The sequence below is a fragment of the Pteropus medius genome, unplaced genomic scaffold, assembly GCF_902729225.1.
Source record: "Pteropus medius unplaced genomic scaffold, Ma_sr-lr_union100, whole genome shotgun sequence".
NCBI lineage: Eukaryota > Metazoa > Chordata > Mammalia > Chiroptera > Pteropodidae > Pteropus > Pteropus medius.
Genome location: NW_024344437.1, coordinates 95782 through 116420, shown reverse-complemented (window position 1 = coordinate 116420; position 20639 = coordinate 95782). Strand labels below are relative to the sequence as shown.

Below are 20639 nucleotides of genomic sequence, written 5' to 3'. Positions count from 1 at the left end.
AGGAACTTAAAAAATGCATGTGTTATAAACAAACAACAACTTATATACGCTTCCATTTATGCAGAAGAGTAGTTCCTTTTTCTCTTTGAGCTTACATTCATTATAATCATTTGTTAAGTGCTGTGCTAGGTGCTTTCACATATGTTGCAGTATTTAAAGTTCACATATCATACTAAGTAGGTGAGATCCTATTTCTACGATTGAGGAAAATAATGTCCAGAAAGAATAAGCACATATTAAGCCAGAAACGTGGCAGAACCTATCTAACCATAAATCCTATTGCTTTACCATGAGCCTTTCAAGTTATTCAGACTAGGAAGACAAAACAAGTCACTGAAACACAGACAAATCAAAATAAATAATCAACTTGATAAGCCCCATTATTTTGTAAGTTATAATCATGTACAATAAGTAAACTAGATATTTTGATAGAAGAATTGAGCTCTAGGCGTTCACAGATTTTATGAGTTCCCTTTACTAATCTAATTTTGACACATTAACATACACTGACTTAAAAGACACTTAAAAAGTCTTCCATATTTCTTCCAGTGAAGTAAAAAAAGAAATACTTACGAAGCTAACAGTTCAAGAGCAATTAGCTTGTCTTTACTGAAGGTGAAACAGTTGAGTATATTGACCACTTCTGCTGGTTGAACAGCTACCATTTTCTATTAATATAAAAAACAATTTTAATTTCAACATGAGAAATTTTCATGTCGGAAGCTGACATTTTGGGGGAACAAACAGTTAAGTGTTTGAAATGTAAATATTTGTGGTATAAATTGCTTACTCAAAAGTAAGCCCCAAACCTGGTGTGACACCTACAAAGCGTCCAATAAAGCCAAAAAAAAAAAAAAGTAAGCCCTAACTAGCATGTGAATTAAACTTTAGCTTTTCAATGTAACTATTTCAAATGAAGATCTAAGTTCTCATAGGTGCTCTTTTTTACCCACATTTCTCAGTGTTCATCTACAGAAAAAAAAAAAATAGATAAACTATTTTTCTTAGAAAGGTTGTATAAAAAAGGGATATCTACACATATGGGAGATAGATTTCACGAGAAGTTACAAAAAATCTCATTTGTCAGTTAGAGCATGCCATAATCAGCACCTCCTAAAGTGAGGTCCATGGTGTTAAACAATGTTACTAAAAATAGGTACTACAGTCACACCAGCTACGAAAAAGATGGCTTAAACGAGTTTCTTTGCTGCAGAACTTTAAGTCTTAGGTTAATGTGCATTGTAGCACTCCAAATTATGTGGGATGTTACATAGCTTATTTGACTAAGGTATCTTTATTTTTGAAGAGCAGGTAGATGATTTGACCAATTTATAAACTTATTTTAAAAGTGCAGGAAATTCAGAAGCAAAGTCAGTGTAAGATCAGTTAGAATCAATACCCAATAGATTCCTCAAATTTGGAGCAATAGCTTTCAAACATTTTTACTCACGTACCAAACTCAAAAGAACTGGTAAAACTACATATCCCTTCTCATGTTTTCACACTGACATCTAAAAATTTTACCAGAAGTTTAAACATTTGCAAAAGACTGACTTCCTTATAAATGTTTATTATATATTTGTAAAAACCCTGAAACTACTGATTTAGCTCATTTTTGAAAAGGTCTATTATGTAACCTAATTGTCACAGTCAGTATTCAGAGTGAAAACAAACAAATCAGACTTACTTCGTCCAAAAAGGCTGAGCTTAATTTAATTCAAATAAATGCATTAAGTTGTGCCTGTGCTAGCCTTCTCACTTCTGGACTTTAATTCTAAGGTAAGTAGGTACACAGGCAAGCAGGCTTCAGAGCTTTTTCACAAGTCTGTTGTCTTGATTAAATAAGGTAAGGTCTTCGACAGCATTTCTTAAAGAAGCCCTCTGCTTTGCTCTCCCTCTCAGGAGATTGCACTGTCTCTTTGGCCCTGGGGAAAGCTTTCCACCCACAGGTGATTGGTAGATGGCTGAGATAACCATTTTTTTGTAAAATAGAAAAAAGTAATTGTTACAAAAGAGAAGCACTAACAGACCCACACACTGTCTTAGGCAAGTTAGTTTAGGAAGTTAAGGATCTGTTGATTTCCTTAAAGCTATCCATGACTGATACTCCTAGGAAAATCTTCCTAGACAGCCAGATACTGTTTGAATTAGTTGGCTCTGTTAATCTAGGCTCTAGAACTGTGCTGCCTCTTCAGCAACCATTAGGCACCAGGGCCTGTTTAAATTAAAATTACATAAAACTAAAACTACAGTTCCTCAGGCAGCCTAGACATATTTTAAGAACTCAAAAGCCATATGTAGCCAGTAGCTATGATACAGGATAGCAGATATAAAATATCTCTATCAGTGCTGAAAGTTCATTTGGGCAGTGTTTGTCCAAAGAGTATAAGTATAAACACATCAGACTATTCTTCTAAGCCTGAATCCAAAAATAGAGGAAAGTACATAAAAATACTTAAGAATTCAAATCCTATGTTTTACTTGCTTATAAATATTTTCTCCTTCAATCTGCCAATTATGAACCTATGTGCAATTTAATAGTACAGAACACATAATTTAAATGTACAGTGTGAGAAGTTTTAACTTTTTAAGTTATTTTTAATAAACAAAATATAATAAAATTTAGGGTTTTTCTAATGCAAACAAACTACAACTTGAAATGAATAACAGAAAACTAGGGGAGACTTCAAAATACTTAAATTCTACATTCTAAGGAAAAATAAGTTACTTACATGTTGTAATGCTTTCATTGCCTTCAACTGAGGCTCAGCCCAGGAGAAATATCTCAGTAAATCAACCACCTGAATGCAAAGAAGTAATTTAGTTCTAATGACAATGTGTTTGCAAACATTTCTGCAAGATTTATTTCAGTATTTTGAATTACTATTCAAAATATGCTGCCTGTGCCCAGATGAGGGTAAGCATGGCACCAAAGTTGAGATTGTGTTATAACAGGATAGTCGTGCAGCTACTTAAATTCAAATCAAATAAAAAATTCAGTTCCTTACTGGCATAAGCCACATTTTAAAGTGCTTAACTGCCATATGAAGCCTAGTAGCTACCATAATAGATAGTGAAGACAGAGAACATTTTCATCATCACAGAAAGTCTTGGACAGCACTGGTTTAGAAATAAAGTATGAGATATAGGGAAAAGAAAGTACCTAAAGAAAAGGAAGGTTGGAAAAGTACTAGATGGAGATAAAATGTCAGCATAGAAAACTTTAAAAATTTAGTGGAGAGTGACAGTTTTAATTAATCACAAAAGGGTATTTGGTGGTGTAGTTTAGTGTAGGTCCACTAACTTCTACTCTTTTACTTGAATTTGGAAAGCATAATACTCCTATTTACATCATAGATCTATTCCCTAAAAATGAACGCATCACCATGAATTAATCCAGCAGCTTCTAAAAGGTAGGTTATTTTGAGAATATAGAAAGCCAAGTTCTCTTTCCCACCACCACTGGTGAACTTCAAACAAATGAGAGAGATATTGTGAGGTAGCTAGTAAGAGGTGAGCAGGGCATCAAGATCACAATATTAAAGTCTCTGTGTGGTCACTACCATCCTGGTTCACCGCCTCCAAGGACACTCCAGTAGAAAAAAAACCCTCAAGAAGAGAAGATAATAAAATCTGGGTTAATGAATTATTTTACTATGAGCTCCTAAAAATGTATTAAGGTCTCGAAGGATGTTTAATATAAAAACTGGAGAGATAAATGTAGAAGAATAAAAATACTTTTTATTCCTTATTAAGAGATACCAAACAACAAATAGTATTATGTGTACTTTCTAGATAATTTGGTAAGAGTGTATTGTTTATCCTCACTTTTATAGGAATAATGTTTTTACTATATAGTAAATGCTGCCTGGCACTTTACCAGCCATAAAACTTTACAAACTATCATGTCTGATATAGGAAGAACAATCTTCACTATGGAAAAGAAAGAAGGCTTAGATGGTCACACCCTTAGAAAGTGGCTTAATAAAGCTTTTAATGACTTTAGCAAAGTGGAATAACCACTAAGAGAAGTTTTCTACAAAATTTCATACACACATACACACACACAAACACATAAACAAAGGAAATAAAAGCTATTACCTATGAGAAATTATAAATCTTTTCAAAACACTTAAATTTTTAAAAAGCACAAGGTGATTTTGAGAAGTAATGGCTGAAAAATACTCATTAAATAGCCAGTAACAAATGCAAATCATAAAGAAGATTTTAGGAATTTCGTAGACAGAACTTCTACAGGCTTAAGCATCAAGCTTGCGACAGCTTGAGAAATAGATGGAAAGCTGGAGCATTTACTAACTCAATCTATATTCATACACTGTCTACCGTATATACGTTCCTACCCTTTCCCAGAACTGTTTTCCAGATGTACATTTCTATTTCTGCACTATTTGTCTATCAAGTATTTTCTGAGTGTCCCTCAGAACTCTGTGTGTGTGTGTGTGTGTGTGTACATGCATATGTAGTTTTTTAAATTAGCAAACTCTCCCTAAAGTTGGGTAAACGTTTTCACTAAACTACCACTGGTCTTCTTGAAGTTACAGAAACTACTTATTAGATACTGTATTTTTTTCCTTATTATTAAATTTTCACTTAGTGGCTTCAAATAAGAAAATATTTCAACACTTATTCAAGTTTTCTTTTGTAATATGTAGTGAATATTGTAAGTACTGACTTACATATACTGTATAAATTTGAATACATTTACTAGTAGAAGTTTATAAATTTATAATGTTATGCACAGGATGATACATACTTTGAATTGCTCTTTTTAGACAATGCATTTTAAAATTGTTAGTATATGATATTGTCATGAAAGAGGTTATGTTTATAAAATAACACAAACTATAAATTCTGAAAAGCTTTCTACCAAAACTGAAAGCTTCTAAAGTTCCTGAATAAGTACAACAACAAAGTAAAAGTGATTCTGACCCTGACCAGCGGGTAAATAGACATTAACCAGAATGTCACACAAAAAAACTTCTGCTTAAACAAATAGAGGAATACCTGTTCACTAGAGAAATATCCATGCACATATTCAATTGCTTTTAATTTGTACTCTGTCAAAACAGCCTAAAAAACAGAAAAACAACATTAATATATGTAAACAGAACAGTAAGATGTACATAGCAAAATGCCTAAGCAACTCAAACAGTGGAAGACCTTTTTCACCCCAGCATGCAAAAGCAGCTAAAGTCACTGAGGTGACATGACATTCTACCTTTCCAGGTTCCATGCTGTAAGGCAAGGGTCCCGAATCCCCAGGCCGCATAGGAACTGCCCCCATAGAGCAGGTGGTGAGCAGTGGGCTTTAATTGCAGGGGCAGGAGATGAGCGGTGGGCTTTAATTGCAGCTATGCCCCTGCACTAGCATCACTGCCTCAGGTCCACCTCAGATTGTCAGGCATTAGATTCTCATAAGAGCACCAGTCCCTGGTGCCAAAAAGGTTGGGGACCACTGCTATAAAGGATACACTGAGAAACTGGAAAACTCCCTACTCACTCCTACACAGAAAGAGAAAAGAATTAGGATTTGACATTAACAGAAATTACATATAGAATTTCTGTAAATGTTGAGTTTCAAAATATCCTAAATTCAACCTGTTATTTTTAAGAGTAAATGTCAGACATTACTCATCCATTGGACAATATTTACTTATTTAGTATCTATCATGTGCTGTCACAGAGAAACATGAATAAGACAAGGTCCAGTTGAGGCTCTAAGTATTTCTACAGGGATATAAAGACCCCCAAGAAGCCAGAGAGCCCTGAATTCAAGCTGTGCACCTGCCACTAACTGGCCGTGTGGCCTCTGAGAGGCATTTTAATTACTCTGAGAGCCTCCTCCCTCATAAAAGGGAAAGACCATTCACTACCCACCTCAAAGATACTGTGATAATTAAAAGTCAACAGTATATCTGACACATAGTAGGTATTCAGTAAATGATGGTTCCTCGCATGGAATCTACCAATGAGAAATTCAGAGAGAAGTCCGGTGGCCTTAACTCAGCACTACTGAGAGCTTCATGAAATCATGTATACTCTCCTTGCGACTATTTGCTGAGCGTACAGATGGAAACACCAGACTATCATAATTTGGTAACAAAGAGAGAAAAAGAAAAGGAAGGAAGGAAGGAAGAGGGAGGGAGGGGGAGGGAGGTGGGCGGGCGGGCAGGCAGGCAGAAAGGGAAAGGAAAAAATAACTTAATTTTAGAAACAAATACAAAAAAATAAGAGAGTACCTCCATAAAAAAATGGTCAATGGGCCTGAGTAACTACCAATTGTTAAAAATAAACTAATCCCTTTGCTTTTACGATGAAACTATGGTACTTGTATTTTCCATGTATCATTCTGCTAGGAGTAAATACTATAACCAGTCAACTAAGAAAAACATCCAGTGTGCTCAGTAGTTTAATTTTCATTGAAAAAGGGAGGGAAATGGCATTCTGGATAATGTAATCTTGGGAGTTATCATTATTGAATATAATCAAAAGCAAGTTTCTGGACAAAATCCTGGATTGTGTTGATGCCAAGACATGTCTCAATTCTTTCATCAGTGCCTTAGAGGCTCGACTGTATCCTCAGGCACAACAGCATGGATCTCCATAGTCAGAACTGCCTTTATTTGAACTGAATCTCACCTCCACTTACTAGCTGTGTAACTTTGAACTAGTTGACCTCACAGACTAGGCTTGCCGCATGTAAAATGAGGAGCATAGACCTACACCTCATGGATTGTTAGGAGAATCAAATCAAATAGCTCTTAGAAAGTGCTTAAAACAAGCAAACACAGTAAGTGCTCAATAATTATGGCTATTACTTTACCTCCTTTTGGAAAAGCAAATTCAACTTTGCCCTCCCTCCTCCTTTCTTCTCCCTTCCTAGTATCTTCTTAAATATCTTTGCTTTAAATGACAGTAGTGACAGCCAGTATTACCTATGGACCTATGGTGACACTCAGGAAGAGGTTACCTAGTTTCAACTGACTTATATTTATAAAGTCTGAGAGTAACTTAAAAAAAAAAAGTAATTATCATATTTAGATATGCCTATATTTTCATCTCATTTTAATCGAATAATTACTTGGCATAGACAGCAAAACACATTTTGATTGCAAATCAGGAATAAGGACTTAAGTTGCTATCTTGTGTGAGTGTGATTTTCATCTCTGGAAAATTTGCTATTCCCCTCATTCGTATTTACTATGTGATCTTTTCACAACCTAGAAAGGGGAAATACTCAAATTGATACCCTAAAGCTTCCAATGATAGAAATCTACTAGTCTACCTTAATGGACAAATTATTTTCTCATAAACAGTAGTTAAATATCAGCTCACGAACAAATTATGGCAAATTCCTAATACTGAGTTAGCATGGTGATACTTCACTGCAAATCCTAACTGGACAAACTGAGCTTGCAAAAGCAGAAATTCCATTCCAAAAAGAACATTCAGTATTGTCAAATATGTAAATTTCACCTCATGGGCAAATTTTTCCAAGTCAGTCAAGGGTCTTAAAGGTATGGAAATTAGTAGATAATTGCTCAGAAGTTGTAAACAGAGTACCCTCTATTACCATAAAAATGTTACAGTTAAGGCTTTCCAGTTCCTATTACATAAACTCTTATTTTTGTGCTTTGAGGTACTGTTATGATCAAAGCTAGATTCCAAAATTTTTTGCGGTCTGATTCAGTCTGGGAGGTGGAGTACGTGAAATGTCCTTAAGCAGAAGTAAAAACTTGGAAAACAGGAAAAAAAAAGTTTTGGAATTCAAGTTATTGAAACCTATTCCTAAGAGTATGACTTTAAACTTAATGCCACGCTTTTTCATCACGGCACTAATTTTGCCTGGCCCAGGCAATATACGGTCTGCCAATTCTCAGATTTGAACAAGCTTTTATGATAACTGCCATTAAAGACACTTTCTACACGTTATCTTTAGTTTTCAGCCACTCTTATGTTACTAAAAGATGAAGAAATCGGTTCATACATAATAAATCACTTATCCAAAAGTACAGAGCTACCAAAGATTTGTACAGCCAGCTTCGGAACCGAAGACTCTCTTAATATAATTTCTACAATACCGCCGAAATTTTCAACATGTTTATAGCGTTAACATGACTTAATTTCTATTTGTTTCGTTAGTGTATCAAGATATAAATGCCTACACTAGATGTTAAAATTCCAAACAATTTTGCAGTCAAAACCAGTGTTTCGCACAATCGGCACGCAGTCTATCAAATTAAGAAAAGCTATGAGAATTCCTCCCTCATGGAATAATTTAAGGAATTATGTGTAATTACCTTTCTAATTTCATCCAGCACAGTTTCAAAAGACTTTTTATCCATCTTGGCCACTCTCCCGACGTGGTTATAACAGTTATACCTTCGATTACAAAACGTTCATCCCTGGTCAGCTCCGACAGTGAAAATGTTTAAAACTTAAGAGGAAAAAGCCTCCAGGAGCAGGAAAGGATGCGAAGAGGTAGACAGTACTTCAAACGTGGCAAAATTTTCTAGAAGTGGAGACTTATAAAAACAAAACCCAGCTTTTTTTCCCATAAAACTTCAGAACACCTCTGGGAAGAGCCGGGTCCTCTCTGAGTCCCGCAGAGAAATCTGGGCTTCGGTAGCCAGGGCTAAGCGCCGGTCTCCTGTAGCTGAAAGGCAGGCGCCGCCGAGGGACAGTCGTGAAGCCGCTATCCTGGGTGGAGACGCACGGGAGCCGAGGCACCTGAGTCCCGAGTCCCGCGGGCGGCGAGGAAGGAGGCGCTGGCCTCTCCGCCCGCACCAGCGCTTTCAAAGTCGGCCCTCACCGCCGCGAACCTGGACTCATGACCCAGCTCGCGCTCACCCTCAGCCGCTCGTCGGGATCCTGGGTCCCGGAGCCTGGGCAGCGGAGGCCTGGCTGGCTCTTTGTTACAACTGCAACAGCTTTCAGGAACGGACTGGTAGCTGGAGAGCACGGGAGCCGGGCGAAGGGGTACAGTGTCTTGGGGCGGGGGACTCCAGCACTCCGCAGCGCAAACGCAGCCAAGAGCCCTTCCCGGTTACCCCTTCAGCGCCCACCAGCTCCGTTGGGCCTTCAAGGAAGACCGTCGCGCCCGAGTAAGCTCAACGTCGCGCCGCCAGTTTAGGCCACTCCTCCTCGAAAGCCGAGGGAGGGGGTCCTTGTGTGGGAACATAGGGTGTCAATGGTATATGCCTGAATGCCTCGGAATCGGATGCGGATGACATCCTTTGCAGAACCTGGAAGTCATTTTTTGAGGGTCACATCTCTATGTATCGGGTTGATCTGTGCTAGCTTCTGATTGGTCAATCTTCACTTAAAAACAATGAATGTCGAGTGGTTAAGGCATAGCTATGGGCACCCTTATTTTGGCAGACTGGAGAAGTCTTCAGCTCAGACCTCCCTGCGGGGCGAGAAAGGGTGGTCACTGGGTCAGCCCAAGGCACGTGACGTGGGGGTGGGGACCCGGGAATGCTCTGGGACTCCGGAAGCCGAGTTCTAATGATTTTTCGCCTTGCTGTTTGCTCCTTTCCGGCTCTCAAACTTTCCGCGTCTAGGGAGGAGCGATTGGAGATAGGGGGTTCGGCTCGGAGGCCAGGCGGGCGCTGTGTGCATAGAGGAACCGTGTGGACCAGAGGCTGTCCGGGGACGCCCCCAGCCGCCCACGGAAGCTCCTCACTGGGCTTCCTGTCTCGTCATGGCGAGATTCTGGTTCTGCGTGGCTGGCGCTGGCTGCTTTCTTGCACTTCTGGTTTTGCATTCGCGTATTCGTGATTCCCCGGTGAGTTGAATAGTGAGGAAATGTGTGGATAGCACTTTTGGGAGGTGACGCTTGTGGGACAGAGGTGGTGGGAGCACTGGCTTGTCTGAAACATGGGTGAGGGGATCGGAACCCCTAGGTGTTGCCTTGTGCCTCGATGTTAAAATATTTGTGTAGAGGGTCCCTGACTTAATGATTTTCCATTTTATGATGGTGCAAAAGTGACAACATTCAGTAGACACTGTACTTCCAGGGGCCAGCTCTATGCAAGTATGGTACTTTCTCGTGATGCTTGACAGTTCTCAGTTAGCCACACGATCAGGAGAGTAAACAGTGGGTACTCTCCATTGTAGAGGTTCTTTTTGGATATTGTGTTTTCGAATCCCATCTCGTTTATGAAACGCGCATATGTGTCTTCTGCTTCTGATGAGAAGAGGAAGGGTTTTTGAGATGAAACTCAGGGTAATTGACCCACTGTAAGCTAATGTAAGTATTCAGAGCATGTTTAAGGAGGGCTAGACTAAATTATGACGTTTAGTAGGTAAGTGATTTTCGACTTAACCACATTTTAAATTTACGTTGGTCTTATCAGGAGGTAAGTCAAGGAGCATCTGTGTATGATACATTATCAACATGTTCCTTATTTTCTTTCCCAGCTCCCACTACATCCTCAAATAATTTGCAGATTTGTATTGTGGTGGTCTTGGTCTTTAAATACATGGTCTTTAAATACATAAACCCGTTTCTTCCCAATCATTTCTGAGTTGTGTCAGGTGTCAAAGCATGCTTAAAAATAAGCTTTTTTTTTTTTTCTTTTTTAACCTGAATCTTAATCTTAATCTTCTGATTTTATTTAAGGTTTTAAGGGAGTTTGTTTTTCAAGTTTCCTGGAGAACTGAGGAAATTCTTTACCGGCTGGAAGTAGGTTGGCCTAAACATTCAGAATATTTTACTGGAGCAACATTTTGTGTTGCAGTTGACTCTCTGAACAGACTGGTTTACGTAGCCCAAGTAAGTATAACTTTTTTTTTTTTAATTACGAACACAAAGTAAACAACAGCCTAACTAAGTAACCATATATGTTTTTATTATGCTAGTAGTGGAATTTGTTTTTTGAATTGGTTTTAAGTGAATATTTTGGCTTTCAATGTGATAGACATTAATATTGTTAGGTTTTGAAGCTGGGTTTGAAATGTTACTGATTTTCTCGATTAACTTTTAACTTTTGTTTCTTTCTGCCAAAATAAAAATTACTTCCTTAAAACTGATTTTATCTAAGCAGTTATTTTTGTATACCTTCAGAGAGGGGAAAACATCCAAAAGGTATTAGTGTTCACAGAGGATGGATATTTCCTACGAGCCTGGAATTATACAGTTGACACACCTCATGGTATGTTTGCAGCCAGTACACTGCATGAACAATCCGTCTGGATCACAGATGTAGGAAGTGGTATGTGAACCAATATCGATTAATTTTATATTGCTAGAAATTACACTTTGTAATTAATGAGATCTCAGTTTATATAAAAAGTGCCATTACCACATATGTTCTCAGAATCCAAAAGATTTCTGAGCCTCAGCTAATGACCCATTTATTTCAAACTGTATTTTGGATGCTAAGATTGTGTTTAAACCAAAAAAACAAGATTACCTCTAAGATCATTCTAATAAAATTTGACTATATTCACTTTTTTTTAGGATTTACCGTTAAAGGCCTTTACTTTATAATTCATCCCATTCATGTGATCTTTTTAAATAGAATGCTTCACTGATTTCCAGAAATAAAAACACACGATCTCTTCATTCTTTCCATTATATCTTGTTTTTCCATGTACAGATCTGAAGACAGTTTTTGTATTCCTTTCCACTTTTCAATGGAATAAATTCCTTTTAATAAAAACAGGGCTGCAAATCAGCCATTTTTAAAAAACATTACTGGTATTCTATCACTTTTGCTAATTCCTTAGAAACTTTGGAGTTTGTTTTCTTTAATGTTTTATTCTTATTGCAACAAACTTTAGGTAAAGTCTCCAAATCAAGTATAACAATAAATACAATTTTCAAAATAGAATTGTGTTGTAAGCTACTTTACTTTATTTCCAGTAAGCTCAGTGTACCCAGTTTATCTTTTGAACAGCTACTAGTTAGTTTGGTCTTGGTATGCCTTCAAGTTGATTTCTCTTAGCAGTAGGTTTTCTCCTACTTATTAATATTGTACTTTATACTTTGCTTGTAAGATAATTATAACTCAAAAAAATCTTAATGTGAGAAAATAAGATATTAGTGATTTGGAAAGATTTATTCCCTTTTTAGGAAAGAAAAGTTAATGGGTTGAATTTTAAGTTTGTTTACACGATACAGATTTAAAATACAGACTTTTAAAAAATCTGTATTACAGAGCAGTGGTTCCCAACCTTTTTGGCACCAGGGACTGGTGCTCCTATGATAATCAAATGCCTAAAGATCTGACAGGGAGCTGGGGTGGTGATACTAGCTCTGAGGTGTGGCTGCAAATACAGATGAAGCTTCTCTGGCTCACCTGCTGCTCACCTCCTGCTATGCAGCCCAGTTTCTAACAGGCCAAGGACCAGTACTGATCTGCATTGGGGGTGGGGGAGGTTGCGGACCTCTGTTATAGAAAATGTTTTTCGTTGACCTGAAATTTGAGATCTGCACATTAATGATTGAAATAAGAGTTTTCAAATGTAGATTGTTCCTTGATTTCCTTTTACAAGTAATGCTTATTCAAGGTCATCAGATAAAAATGGAAAATAGTCTACCCATAACATGAGTCTACCCATAACATTTAACATGAGCTTTCTGTATAAGGTGTCAATTTTTTAGTTTTATTTATTTGAATTTAGAATCTACTTATTGTGGAGTACCTGAGATTTTACTTCATGAACAGATTTGGCTACAACTGATAAAGAAGCTCTGTGGCTTGTCAAATATAACATTTAATTATCTGACCCTATTAACTTTTTATTATTGTTTAATTCTATCAAATTTTTGCTCTTGGCTTATAGTTGGCCCTTGAACAACATGGGTTTCAACTGCGTGTGTCCACTTACATGTGAATTTTTTTCAGTAACTGCCGGAAAATGTATTTTCTTACGATGTTTTTAATAACTTTTTTTAGCTTTCTTGTAAGAATACAAAATATGTGTTAATCGAATGTTTAAGTTGTCAATAAATTCCGGTCAGCAGTAGGATATTAGTAAAGTTTTATGAGTGTCAAAAGATGTATGTGAATTTTCAGCTGTGCAGAGATTGGCACCCTAATCACTTCCCCCACCCCCTGTTGTTCAAGGCTCAACTATACTTAAAAAACAGGAATGTTTGTAGAGTGGTATATTTGTGAAATATGCATGCCTGTCTTTATAGGATCCTATGGTCATACTATTAAAAAATACAGTTCCTTTGGTGATCTCGTTCAAGTCTTGGGTACCCCAGGCGAAAAAGGCTCTGGTTTGAATCCTCTGCAGTTCGATAACCCTGCAGAATTATATGTAGAGGACACAGGAGATATTTACATTGTGGACGGAGATGGAGGATTAAATAACAGATTGATCAAGTTGTCCCAAGGTACATGACTTCATTTTATATATGATATTATAAGAACATTATTTAATAAATCGGACTTAATTTGTTTGATATTTAATATAATAGTATATTTTAAATGAACCTATGTGTGAAAGACTCAAGTATATTACTAGGAAAAAAGAAAAGATGTGTGGAATAGCCAATAATAAATGGTTCTGATAATAGTCTTACTTATTCTTCACCAAAAGCTAGGTGTTTCCTTTGAAATGAACTGGAGGCTGTATGAGAAGTTATACTGAGCTCAAGAAATAAGTGGTTATTTTTTCAATTAAGAATTGGGAGGTTAGAAATCTCAGAGTTGAGGTATCCTGCAGTTTGATTGATCAGCAAGTGTTTTATTGAATTCCCTGTAAATTTGCAACCTCAGTAGTATCCTAAGTGTAGATCTATTACCAATGAAAGTTAAATGCCACTCTATAGTATTGGTAATAGAATTAATAAAATTGTAAAATAAAATTAGGAGGAAGAATTACTGTTGACTGAAGAAGTAAGACAAGAGTTCACAAAGGAAATAGTTCTTGCATTAAACTGGTTTTGGTGGGAGGAGAACAGTGAAATGGGAGGAGCCTTTATCACTCCAGGTTATAGGTGGTATTAGCAGGTTTTTAGGAATGAAGCTTAGAATGCAGTTTTTTAAATATTAGAAAATAAGATGTGGGATATTCTTAGCTTATTTTGGGAAAATTTCTTGGGGCCAGGAGATCAAAGGAAGAGGCTGACAACCCCAGCATTACATCAAGAGTTTATTAAAGGAACTTAAACAGAAGGCACATCTTGGACAGCAGCAAGATGATGTGGATATCCTCCAAGCTGCAGTTAGGGGTTAAAGAATTATATAGAACAGAGCAGGATGAATAGGGGAACTGGTGGTGACCTGCCCGAGATAAGGGGAAAAGGCCTTATCTTGCCAGGGGCAGAGATAGATCAGACAGTCTACGAGGGGATTTACATGAAGCAATCTCTGCTGTGGCCCATATCTAGTTCACGGGTCTGGCAGAGGTCATGTCATGGAAGTCTCTCCTCCACAGCATATCTAAGGAGTTTGAAGCCATAATTTTGCCTATAAAGAGTCTTTGACTGTCTACCTAACCATTACATTAGTGCTAACTGCATTCCTTATGCCGTGCTCCCCATCCCTGTGACCATCTATCAGCTACTAATTTGTACTTCTTTAACCCTTCACCCGATTCTCCCAGCCCCCTAACTCCCTTCCCCTCTGGCTATCACCAGATTGTCCTCTATATTTACGAGTCTGTTTTTGATTAGTTTCTTCTTTTTCCTTAGATTCCGAATGTAAGTGAAATCATATGATATTTATCTTTCTCTGACCAATGTATTATATACTTGAAACTAGTAATAAAATAAAATTTTTAAAAAAACCTCATGTTGGCCAGAAAGCAAAAACAACTATAGTACAAATTGGAAGTTAAAAAATAGTCATAGGGATGTGAAGTACAGCTTAAGGAATATAGTCAACAATATCGTAATAACTATGTATAGTGTCAGATGGGTAGTAGACTAATGGGGGGAAATCACTTTGTAAATTATATGTCTAGTTACTATGCTGTACACCTGAAACTAATATAAAATAATATTGAACGTCAACACTAATTGAAAAACAAAAATTAAAAAAAATAGAAAAAGAGTCTGAGGTTTTTAAATAGAAAAGAGTTGTTATAGAAGCAGAGATTTTACAAGACACAGTACTATGTCAGGATACATTTGCAGTAAGTTATGTCATATGGAGACTACATAGTTAATTATCACCTAGTAACTGAATTTGGTGATAGTAAAGGGAGATGAGTTGGGGATAAAGAATCCAAAAAATTCTATGAGAGAAAGAAACCAAATTTAGGAGACAGATTGACTATAGGTACATTAGTTTCTTGTGGCTGCTGCAACAAATTGCTACAAACTGGGTAGCTTAAACAGAAATTTATTCTCCAGTGGTTTTGGAATACAGATGCCTGAAATCTAAAGAGCAGGCCTTTCTTCCTTTAAAGGCACTAGGGGAGACTCTTTCCTTGCCTGTTTCAGCTTCTTGGTGGCTCCAGACCTTTCTTGGCTTATGGCAACATTACCCCAGTCTCTGCTTCTGTCTTCACATGGTTTTCTTCTCTGTGTGTCTCAAATCTCTCCCCTTTCTCTTATAAGGACATAAGTCAATGGATATAGGGTTCATCCTAAATCCAGGATTATCTCATCTCAAAATTCCTAACTTAATGATATCTCCAAAGACCCTATTTCCAGTCAGGTCACTCACAGGTACTGGAGGTTGGGACTTGGACATATCTTTTCAGGGGGCCATAATTCAACTCACTACAGGGTAACAAAGGAGACAGACTATAGGAACATAATGTGACTATTTAAGCTCAAGGGAATGATAATACCAAAGAACAGTTTAGTTGGGAAGGGAAACCAGTTTCGAGGGAGAGATTGACATGAACCCTAAACAATGTTTTGAGTGATGAAAAATTCACATGGAGATAATCATTAAAGACATAGATTAATTGCTTGAAACAAAATGATTTTTTTTTTGTAAAGCGTAAGAATTAGGCAAATGGGTATATAAACAGAAAGCCAGGAAAGAGGGGTTATAATTGAATAGTTCGTCTGCAACCTATAACATGAAATATAATACACAAATTCACAAGATATTCTGTAAGATATGTCGCCCTAACCATATATGTTTATCATTTATAGATTTCATGGTGCTTTGGCTACATGGAGAAAATGGAACAGGGCCTGCGAAGTTCAGCATACCTCACAGTGTTACAGTTGATTCAGCTGGTCGGGTAAAAATACAGAGTCATCATATCTGGAACTGTGTGCCTGAATAAGGTTGTGTGTCTAGGTGTGTGTATCTGGTCTTGTGTATATGAATCTTGGTAAACCTGTACATGTCTGGACATCTGGATATGTATGTTTGTTAGTGGATGTGTGTATCTGGATGTGTCTGGACAGTTCCTCTAGGTCTGATTATACCTACTTACTCCCTTATAAATGTTTGAATCCTATAATGAAAGCAGTTTCCAAATATTTAGAAATGAGCAAAATAGATTTCCTATGTCGATTAAAGGATAGAAGGAACAAATAATGGAACAGAACATAAAATTACTTGGGGAAAAAGAGTTGCTTTCCTACTAGGAAAACTACTATAGGTGTTCAAATATATTTGTAAATCTGAAATTTAAGTTAATTGTAGAATATATTGATCAAAAGGGAGATAGAAGAGGTTAATCTTGGAAGCAGTCTAGGCAAACTTGATTTTACTCGCTGCTCTCTGGGGAGCAGAAATCTTTAACTGATAAATTACAATACATTTCTTATTGTTCCACCTGTATCCACTGCCACCTCTTTGCTTTTACACACCTTTAAACATACATACCACTTCTTTGGGGTTACCTTCCTATAACCAAACCCCAACCCGAACTGTTTGGTATTAGTTTCTCCTTCTGTTTTCCTATAGTAGCCTGTACTCCCCTATTATAGTAATTATCATGCTATAATAGAATAATGTGTCTTCCGTAATAGAGTATAGGCTGTATGAGGGCACATACTGAATCTTTTTTGCTCTATATCTCAATGCCTAGCACATAGTAGTAACTTATGTATATTTGTTAAATGACTAAATGTTTTGGTGCATAATGGATGCTTCAGACTATCTTCGCTTCATGCCATTAGAAATTTAACCCATTTTTGTTCTCGGCGAGGAACTTTCTGGATTATTTGGCTTCCTATGTTGACAAAGTGAGAATGTTTTGATTGTAAAATTTTCAGGTATTTCTCATCATACATAGGAAGATAACTGAGTGTGTGAACTTTGTATAGAAAGTTGGAATTAACTACTCTCATGGGATAAGAACAAGGTCAGATTTCTGAGCATGCAAGACCTAGGCCATGGTGAGGAATGTCCTTTTGAGTGGCTTTGGAGATTGTTTGGCATTACTGAATAATGAAAAATAAGTTATTTCTACACACTTGTGTTTTTATAACAACAGCAGTGCTATTCTGAGCATTTTACATGATTAATTCATTTAATCATCACCCCAAACTTACATAAAAAGATAATTAGTTCCAGAGTTAGATTTGTTTCTTAAACCATATTTCTCATAATTAAAATACACTGAGTAGGAAAAATAATGCTAATAATCTCAAGTGTCATTCAATCCTAGGAACTGAACTATATTTCCTCCTTGGTCACTAATCTATGATAGTAATCCCAAAATATTTAAAGAAAACCCATCCTTAGTAAAGAATCATAGATCAGGAAAAGATCTTGAGAAATTACCTTGCTTAGGGATCAACAGCCTTTCCACAGTGATGCAATGAATGTATATTTGTTTCTGATTAGAGATGAATTCAGTGGCTACCAAAACTAACATGCACTGACAAAGACATAGTCGTGGTTACCTGAAAAAATAGTCCGTGAATCCACAAACCCAAGAAATCCAAAGATTCTGAAATAGGAATGAAGGGGCAGCAAGGTTGGTCTACCCTTCTAGTTGATTTTTACATAGATCTCTACAACTCTAGCCACATGTCATTAAAAACTATTTCAATATGTTTGCCATAGGTTGCATAGATTAAATACAATACTTGAAATGTCTTTTAGAATGTACCTTCCTGTTTTATAATAGCAGTTTCCTTAATAACTCATTACAGCCTGTAGCAAACCTAAATTAAACTGTTGTTAGCCTACAATTATTCTTTATGTGTTACTAAAATTTCCCAAGCTTTCTCTTTAAGTGTTTTGGTACTTTGGACATACTTTGGTAAATAGGTAGAGGTTAAACGATATTGTAGTATGAATGAATACCTGGTTTCCTCCTAGCCTGAACTCATGAAAAGCAAGCCTGTTTTTTGTTGTCATTCTTCCAAGAACTGACAAGTTGGCAATACTCAGTGACAGTGAATGCTTGTTAGAGGAATGAATGAACGCTGTTGCATCAGTGTCTACAAATCCTCTGCCTTATATGGGAGTACTCTAGTTTTTTAGTTACTCAAATGTTTAATATAGCAGACAGAGCATTATAGGCTTTGGGTTCAGACAGATGGCTATAGTTCTCTCATTTGTTGTAAGCTGACTTCAAACAAGATATTTTAACCTTTCTGAACTTTATTTCCTGTCTGAAATGGGTCTTTTAATACCTTCCTCTTTGGGGTCCTATAAGTACTAAATGAGATAATATATGTGAAATTAATGAAAATAAACATTCTCTCCCGTCTCCCTTTTTTTTCTTCTTTTTCTTTCTTCTCATGATATAGATCTTTTACAGAAAACATTTTTTGTTTGCGTTTTCAGGTGTGGGTTGCTGACCGAGGAAATAAAAGAATTCAGGTTTTTGATAAAGACACTGGGGAGTGGTTAGGAGCATGGAATAATTGTTTCACAGAAGAGGGACCTTCTTCAGTTAGGTAATAGCTTTTTATTTTAAAATGCTTGTTTTGTTTGCTCTTTGTTAGATTCTCTGAAGAGCTAGCTGAAAGTTTAAAATATTTATTGTTAATTTTAAGCAGGGAAAAGAAGGAAGGAAACAAGTATGCAGAAAACATGTCATATTTCAAATTCCAGTCATATTTCAAATTTCAAATAACACTCCCAGTGCACTGTGTGACCCAAGTATCAGAAATAGTATATGCTGGACCTTTCCTGTAGTCTTTACCTTCGAGATGTGTTTGGTAAATTTTTAAATATAGAATGAAAATGAAAATCTTGAGTCTACCCAGCCTAACGCTGATTCATGTTACTTTCATTTTGTATAGTACTCTGATAGTGTTATTTTTTAAAAACTTAAGCTAATCTTTGGCAGTCTCTACCATCACAAATCTCTTGTTCCCTCATTAACAGAATTAGATCAATTTAAATCCCTTTAAAAGAACCCTTCAACACTCATTCTGGCCTTCTTTGAGACTCTTCTTGCTTTTGGCAACCCATTATGATAGCCAGGTCCCATGACTATGGTCACCTATACTTAAACCCTCAATAAAGTCCATGCCCCATGCCCCCATCACTCTGTATGCTTTGACTCTCTTAGGATTTTATTGTGGCCTCTATAAATACTTGTCATTTTATTTTATCTCCATTTCTTCATTGTTTATTCTCCTACTAGAATATAAAGACAAGAGAGTAGAGATTTGGGTTTCTTGCTCACAACTGTATTTTTGGCACCTAGAATAGTATAGGCACACTAGGAACTCAATATTTATAAAATAAATGAATCACTCAATTGGTTTAGTAAGCAGTTTGATATATAAATTCTTATGTGAAACCTGTGAAACTTGTTTTGTTGTTGTTATTGTGTATGTGTGGCGGGGGAGCACTTAAAGAACGAATTCAGCATATTATGGATCTAGGAAATGTGCTTTAAATAATGTATCAACCAGAAGGGCCAATAAAACAACTTTTGGGGGTAAAAAAAAAACTTCAAGTAGGTGCCTGCTCTTTAGCTCTGGTGGGGGTGGGGGGGGTGGGATAAACATATTGAGAAAACAAACGTTAATTTTGCATAAATTTATTATGTAAAATGTCTTTCTCCTTAGATTTACTCCTGACGAGAAGTATTTGGTTATAGCCCAGCTGAATCTTAGCAGGCTCTTATTTGTGGCAGCACCCCCAGTAGGAAGCATTGGCTACTGTTCTGTGATCAGCTCAATTCAACTAGCAGATCAAGTTTTACCTCATCTCTTAGACGTCAGTGGGAAGACTGGAGCAATCTATGTAGCAGAAATTGGAGCAAGACAAGTACAAAAATATGTGCCTTTGAATAGCTATTTCTCTTCATTCCATTCGTAATGTTTCTTTCCCTGGAGATCTTTCAAGTGAAAGTTCACATTCTCAAATTCATTGTTAAGTGCTTAAAAATAATGTTCAAAGTCTATGACCATGCTATCCTGAACAAGCCCGATCCCGTCTGATCTTGGAAGCTAAGCAAGGGCGAGCCTCATTAGTACTTGGATGGGAGACCACCTAGAATGACCAGGTGCTGTAGGCATGAAAAATAAAAAAATAAGGGATTATAAAGCTCACAGAGTCCTTGCAATCTGTGAGGTCAACCAAGGGTTGCCTCGCCTAAATAAATAAATAAATAAATAATAAGTTCAAGCACAAGAATTTGTTTTTATTTTTACATGAACTAGTTTCAGAATAAAAAAATTTTATGTAATTAAGAATCATGTTTTGTTGCCATTCTCGTGACTTAATTTTACTTGTAAATATGCATAAGGATATTTTAATGAAGGAAATGTA

General features: G+C 36.7%; 2 protein-coding genes across 5 annotated transcripts in view; one reads left to right on the top strand and one right to left on the bottom strand.

The window, feature by feature from the left end:
* Positions 1-9160, bottom strand: part of PROSER1 (proline and serine rich 1) — a 33066-nt gene extending 23906 nt beyond the window's left edge. For 2 of the 3 annotated variants that reach the window (XM_039872930.1, XM_039872929.1), the window contains exons 1-4: positions 8322-9160; positions 5026-5091; positions 2733-2801; positions 574-668 (exon numbers count right to left, since the gene is read on the bottom strand). In XM_039872930.1, the coding sequence (XP_039728864.1) occupies positions 574-668; positions 2733-2801; positions 5026-5091; positions 8322-8366 (275 nt within the window). In that variant the 5' untranslated portion in view covers positions 8367-9160. The remainder of the gene's footprint in view (positions 1-573; positions 669-2732; positions 2802-5025; positions 5092-8321) is intronic. The other variant, XM_039872931.1, reaches the window with a different exon arrangement.
* Positions 9161-9450: 290 nt separating this feature from the next.
* NHLRC3 (NHL repeat containing 3) lies at positions 9451-20381 on the top strand. Of its 2 annotated transcripts, none has more exons than XM_039872933.1 (7): positions 9451-9808; positions 10646-10798; positions 11090-11177; positions 13172-13372; positions 16094-16185; positions 18696-18808; positions 19934-20381. In XM_039872933.1, the coding sequence occupies exons 1-7, from the start codon at positions 9725-9727 to the stop codon at positions 20184-20186; spliced, it is 984 nt and encodes a 327-aa protein (XP_039728867.1). In that variant the 5' UTR covers positions 9451-9724; the 3' UTR covers positions 20187-20381. The 2 variants fall into 2 exon arrangements, with proteins under 2 accessions (XP_039728867.1, XP_039728866.1); XM_039872932.1 differs by having other exon boundaries at positions 9454-9808; positions 11090-11237; positions 19934-20380.
* The last annotated feature ends 258 nt before the right edge of the window (positions 20382-20639 follow it).

What these genes read in the sequence shown, in the direction of transcription:
- NHLRC3 (XM_039872932.1), top strand. Translation starts at nt 9,725, where the DNA reads ATGGCGAGATTCTGGTTCTGCGTGGCTGGCGCTGGCTGCTTTCTTGCA. An exon ending in GACTGGTTTACGTAGCCCAA is followed by an intron (nt 10,799 to 11,089) that starts GTAAGTATAACT and finishes GTATACCTTCAG; the next exon opens with AGAGGGGAAAACATCCAAAA. An exon ending in CAGTTGATTCAGCTGGTCGG is followed by an intron (nt 16,186 to 18,695) that starts GTAAAAATACAG and finishes TTGCGTTTTCAG; the next exon opens with GTGTGGGTTGCTGACCGAGG.